Below are 6,404 nucleotides of genomic sequence, written 5' to 3' on the forward strand. Positions count from 1 at the left end.
GGGCAGCATGTGCCCTCAAATCTGTGCGGGGCGAGGTGGGGTGGAGCGGGGGGAATGCCACTATGGGCTGGGGTGAGGCTGTGCCAGGCTCTTCCCAGCAGGGGTGCTGGGCTGGGCTGTGCTCAGGGCTGGCAGTGGGAAGCGGGGTTATGGGGGAGCTACAGAGAATTTTGGGGTGGCTGCAGCTCCTCTTAGCCTCCTCCCAGTGCAGCTGCTGCTGCCTGCCCCAAGCGCAGCCTGGCTCAGTCCCCACCAGGAAGATCCTAGGGCAGTCCCAGCTCCAGCCCAGCCCCAACCCGCAGCAGCAGCCGACCCCACGCCATGCAGATCCAGGGGGCACATACCGCCCCCCCCTGGGGTGCACATAGCAGTTGGAGCTTCCCCCCCTCCCTGTGCCCCCTGAGTGAGCTACAGCTCTGTCCCACACCCTGCCCCATCTTGGCTAGACAGCACGTACCCTAGCCCCTGCCCCTGCCCCAGAGCCACTCCCTCCCTCACCACAAGTGTCCTTTCTCTACCCTTCTACCACAACAGACTTACCAGCTGCAGGCAGCTCTTCATGCTGCATTGGAAATTGGATCAATATTGGCCGATATACCTCCTTAAAAATTGGCTATTGCTATTGGCCTCAAAATCCCTATCTGTGCACCCCTAGACCTCGTGCACCTGAGTTAGCAGGGCAATGCTATCCCTCCTGTCTGGAAATTTGGCAGCACCAGAGAGGCAGTAAATGCTCTCACTGCTTGCCCATGGCTGAATTTTCAGGCCCATGGGAAGGGTGGATCAGGTAACATGGCTCCATGGGCCAGATCTGACCTGTGGACCTGGGGTTGAGCACCCCTGCTTTAAGCAAATGGTTGTACCTTAGTCACACATCAGGTCTAATGCACTAAAAGTCTGCTAAGCAAATAAATTCATGGGCCCACACCAAGATGTTATGAATATATTAACTGATAGTATATTAAGATGGCAGTCTTTATAATAATGTGAAAGTGACTAGTGACTTTCTATGCTATATCTCCTCTGCATTTGAGAGCAAGTTAGAGTTGAGGGGAGGTTCCAGTTCTGTGGACACCTTTGCCTTTACAACCCTTGTTTCAACAGCTTGTTTGTATGTTAATTACATAATGTACTTAGAGTGTTTCATTATAAAGTACTGACTATAATTGCAGTGAATACTATATAACTTATTTTCCTACCTGCACTTGCATGCTATGGTTACTAGGCCAAGTAAGGAGACAATGATGTTCACAGCAGTAGCATTTCAGAATAGCTCCAGTGTAAGAGAAAAGCTGTAATATTGGACGTTTGCAATTAATTAGTATGTTTGTGCTTGTTGCAGAGAGATCTTGACTGCTAACCTCATAGTATTTAAGGATGGGAACTGCTGACAATTTACTGAGCCCATCTCTTGCGAGTATGGGATATAAAAGTCTTAATGAGAAATTACCTGATATTAAATGAATGCACGTGGGCCCAGATCCTGCCTCAGGAAGATACCTAAGGTTATTGAACACAATTGCCAGTGGAAGCGGATGCTTCTCAGATATAGGTAGAAAAGTGCCGGGTATTGTCTTTTGCACTGTCTTTCATAAGCCTCCAGTCCTTGCTCTACCCTCATTCACACGTGTGGAGGCTGTGAGTGTGTTTGAGGGGATACAGTGTTTAGGTGGGATGCTCTTCTTGCTACTGAGGTCTTACATCTCTGCTCTTCTATGAAATCTCTCTTTGACTGCCCATTCTCGTTAACACAGGTCAGGTTGTCTTTCCCTTTATATTTAAGCTGACCAGAGGACAGCAATCCCATTTCCTGACAACCTTGGAAGTTTCAGAATTTGTTCTCATTCCACATAGGAAATAAACTAGATTTTTTAAATATTTTCACAAAAGCTAAATTGTTAGAACACCCACTTCCTACATGAGAAGTGATCAGGGTCTGTCCATGTCTATCTTTGTGGTTAGGGCACTGACCTACAGTACAGGAGACTCAGATTAGATGTGTTTCCTTCCAGGTTGCTCTGGATCAGGCAGAATTGGGAATTCAGTCTGTTTACTTAAACATGGGAGGTGGTGGTACCAAAAGATAGCTGTGTGAATACAAGTGGGTTTTGCTAGGATCTGTATCAGCATTTTCCTGTCTTCATCCTAGTCTTTCTTTTGTTCCAATCCTATAGTCTGCTTGAAAAACAATTTAAAAGGGGAAAATGGTGTGTTCTTGAAGTCAGTTTTCATTAGTCCTATGCCAAATAATAAATCTGACTACTCTTGTGAACTTCAAGGCCTTTTTAATGATGCTGGTTGTCATTTTGAGTTTGTAATGAAATCTAGAATGAACCAAGTCTGGGAGTTGATTCCCAATCTCTATGTCCATCCAGCACCTTGAAGTAGGTAGGTATCAGTGGTTCATATACATATAAACTAATGACAGATAGTTCAGGGCAATGCGTTGGCTTTCCTTTACCAGCTTCATAAACCTCACAATTTATTTGCATGATATAAAACAATTTATAAATATATCAAATAAATACATATATGTGTATTATGCATGTACTCTTTAACTATGACACTGATTTCCCTGTGCAGAGTAAGTTACGAGAGTCATAAAGAACTAAGAAGAGGTTCACATGAGTAACTGCTCTATCTTGTGCCATATTTATGGCTCAGATGTGGTCTTTTACCATGATTATGATTACCTCTTATAATGAGCCATAAGGATCAAATATCAGCTCTCTACAAAGAGTGCCTGCTTTGTGATCTGATGGTATTTGGGAGACCTAAATAAGAAAGGGAGTAAACCTCCTTCAAGTTAAAATGAAGAATTCCCCTGCCTTTTCCAGTTTAAACGTTGCTAATGAGTGTCTGATTCAAGAACCTTTTATCACTGAAATTAGACTAAAATTTACAGGGTTATTACATTCTGTATTAGCTATCTGCTCTGCAAGTGGTATTCTTGTTTAGGAGGTAGGGGAAATGTTCATATTAGAACTAGAATGATGACCTCTTCCACTAGCAGCTGTTGTCAGCAAAAGCCTGCTTACAACTGTGAACAGTTGCCTGCTGTTTAAGTGTTTGGGCAGTGAATTATTTCATAACATGTTGTATACATTTTTCTCCTTCATTTAAAATGGCATTGAGAAATTGCATATTTTTAAAAACATGGAACAGCCAGATTTTCAAACTCAGTGAATATATGTGTATAGATCAACCAGCACTTGCACTTAGTAAGTATGACCTGCCTCTTCAAGACATGAAATGGCAGGTTATATAACTGAATGTCTAAGCACCACTGGCAAGTAAGGAACCATTTGGACTTTCACTTTACATCGGTGCCATTTTATCTTAGCCAGACCTTGTTCTTTAAAATAAATAAATAATTAAGTCCGAGGACCACATGTGGACTTTCTCCCTCCTACGTAAAGAGATTATTTACTTTTCATAGTCTAAAGCACCATGCAGTTGAAATATCTCAAGCAACTCTAATGAATGAATTGCATGCAGTTGTTGAATCAAATCCTGAAAGTTCTGTAGTAGCAGACTAGTAGAGCTCTTTGCTATTACAGGATCAGAACCCACAGCTGCAAGGCTAATTCAGGGAGATTGATTGTATTGCCAGTGGGATTTATGAAAGCTTTATTATAATATCATTACAACCTTGTCTTTGCAGTGGCCAATTTGCTATAGTGAAGAAGTGCCAAGAGAAAGGTACCGGAGTAGAATATGCAGCTAAATTCATTAAGAAGCGTCAGAGCAGGGCCAGCCGCCGTGGAGTGAGACGGGAGGAAATTGAACGGGAGGTGAATATTCTGCAGCAGATCCTACATGGCAACATCATCAAGCTTCATGACGTCTACGAGAACAAGACAGATGTGGTGCTCATCCTTGAGCTGTAAGTAGAAGGATTTCCTATCTCCATGCTAGGATGTAACAAATGGGAACAGGAAAGGGCTGTTAAGGCCTCCAGAGTACAGAGGTATTCTTAAAACGGAACTTCAGGGCTGTCAGACTTCAGAAACCACTCGCAGGTCCTGGCAAAGGATTAGAATGAGATCACCAGTAAATAACCTCCTTCTTAAATCATCGTATGCTGTAGAAACAGATGTTTTTGAGAGTCTGCTGGGGTCACTGCTTCAGCAGGGAGTCCTGCTGGCTCATGGATGCACAGATCACCTAACATCTGCTCAATGATGGCCTGACATGTTTTGAAGTGTGATTATCCCTTTTTATTCAGTCCCTCTCTTCTTCCCCTCTCCCTTCAGTGTTTTTGGAAGCAGAATTGTTTATAGACAAATAATGAGGAATTACAAGCTTATGAGGACAGCAAAAGGCCTGGCCAGTCCTGGTAGATGTAGTCACACAGGAAACTCAGTCAACAGAGGAGAAAGTGGCACCAAAACTACAACTCCCAGGATATCCCACAGTGCCTCTGGTGAGCACTTGAACTAACACAAGGTGAAATTCTCTTGATTTTCCCCTTGAAAAATGTTTTCTTTGGAAATAATGTTTTCCACTGAAAAATTCTTCAATCCAAAAGTCTTAACCTAGTCTACGTAATGCAACATTTTTGTATTACTCTGTGCTGCCAGGTGAAAAACATGAAAGTGACATAATCTCCCATTGCTTGATCAGTAGGAGCTAGAAATTATGCAAGGAAAGGGGTATAGGCTATTGAATGGCAATCCTTCTGGCAGGCAAAAGCGGTTCAGAGTAGGATGAAGCTGGTGGTTTGAAATGGTGGTGGCTTTTCCTGTCTTTGGCTGTCCTCATAATATCCAGGATAGCAGGAGAATCCTTAGGGCTTTGCAGCTTCCTGTTGCAAGTGTTGATCCTCTCTCCAAAATAACTGCTTTCACAGTTTGTGTACACTGCAGAACAATAGTCATTTGGCTTTGTATTTTGCTTTAGTCTGTTTAAAAGGATTTTAAATCAACTAACTTCTGTTCCCATTTCTTGGTGAAGAGAACAGTAGGACATTCTACAGATCCTGTGTTTCTAGATACCCTAAGGAATAAATGTACAGCACTAGCAGGCTAAAGGTGTGTTCAGAAAGCCTTATAACAAAGCCTTGACTAGGAAATGCTCATATGACATGATCTGGATCTATGAGTTTGCATTCAGGGAGTTGTTTTCCCTATAAATGTGTAAGTTTAATACAGCTCACATAAAGGGAGTGTGAATATGGTTGTTTATTCAGTTATCATTTGAATGGAGTTTGGAGTATCAAATAATAACCACAAATTACTTGCAGCAAAGTTTTCTCCCATTGGCCTAGAAATCCTGTCTCCTCTGGATTCAAGAGACAGCAGGATCCAGTCATCCATTTCCGATACTGCAGTGCCCTTCCTGTGTAAACCAACAATGCAGCCATCTTCTTCAGCAGGGCTGGCGAGTAGAATGCTTCTATTCCATTCCATTCCATTATATCAATGTGTTTCTGCTTCATATCCATATTATCTGTGCATGCAGGGCAGTCTGAATTCAAGTACTTGAATCACTTGGCCTAAGACTGCAAAGGTTGCTGGACAGGGTATGTGCTATATTCTTCACTGGTGAGGTGCCATATAGATTTATAGTGCTACAGGAATGATGGAATTGTTTGGGTTATTTAAATGAATTGGATATGTGGGTTACAGCCAAAATACATGTGTGGGTGAAGCTTATATAGTGGTGTTTAGGAGGACAGTACAGACATGCTGATAAATATAAGGGCAAGGACGTTTTTTTCCTTTGGTGCATTGCTATAGGAGGTCCTTGCATATATAGGGAAGCATGAGGAGTTCCTTGGAAAGGAGGAATGCACCTCTATAGAGGTATAACATAACATTTGAGTGCCCTGGGTGGCAGCACTACATGGGACTATGGTGGCCATGATAGAGGACATTGTAGTTTTCTGCTACTCAGTCCTCTATTGATATGAAACCCATCTCCTTTATGTCCTCTATGTTTCTTTCCAAGAGAAACATAGAGGACATCAAGGGATTTGGTTTCATATCAATAGAGGACAGAGGAAAACCGGACTGTCTTCTCTGATGGCCACCCTACATGGGACATTTGTCGTTGGCTGTGCTACGAGCTAAGGAGGATAGTTGGAGAAGTGCTGAGGTCCCGGAGGGGAGGGGAGCCAGGCGTCCAAGGAGAGTGGTCACTCCTTAAGGAGATGATCCTCCAAGCCCAAAGGAAGGTAATACCAACGAGGATCAAAGGGAGCAGGAGAGCACACAAGCCTCCGTGGCTCACCAAAAGCATCAGGGAATGCCTCCTTGCTAAAAAGGATTTAATAGATTTCATAGACATTAGGGCTGGAAGGGACCTTGGGAGATCATCGAGTCCAGCCCCCTGCCCAAAGGGCAGGAAGTCAGCTGGGGTCATAGGATCCCAGCAAGATAAGCATCCAATTTGCTCTTGAA

General features: G+C 43.2%; 1 protein-coding gene across 1 annotated transcript in view; it reads left to right on the forward strand.

The window, feature by feature from the left end:
• The window catches only part of DAPK2 (death associated protein kinase 2), a 55,765-nt gene that overhangs the window by 25,109 nt on the left and 24,252 nt on the right, over positions 1–6,404 (forward strand). Inside the window, exon 2 of the mRNA XM_019533156.1 lies at positions 3,665–3,886. Within this exon, the coding sequence (XP_019388701.1) occupies positions 3,665–3,886 (222 nt within the window). The remainder of the gene's footprint in view (positions 1–3,664; positions 3,887–6,404) is intronic.

This window comes from Crocodylus porosus, unplaced genomic scaffold (genome assembly GCF_001723895.1).
Source record: "Crocodylus porosus isolate Cpor-Errol unplaced genomic scaffold, CroPor_comp1, whole genome shotgun sequence".
NCBI classification, from domain to species: domain Eukaryota; kingdom Metazoa; phylum Chordata; order Crocodylia; family Crocodylidae; genus Crocodylus; species Crocodylus porosus.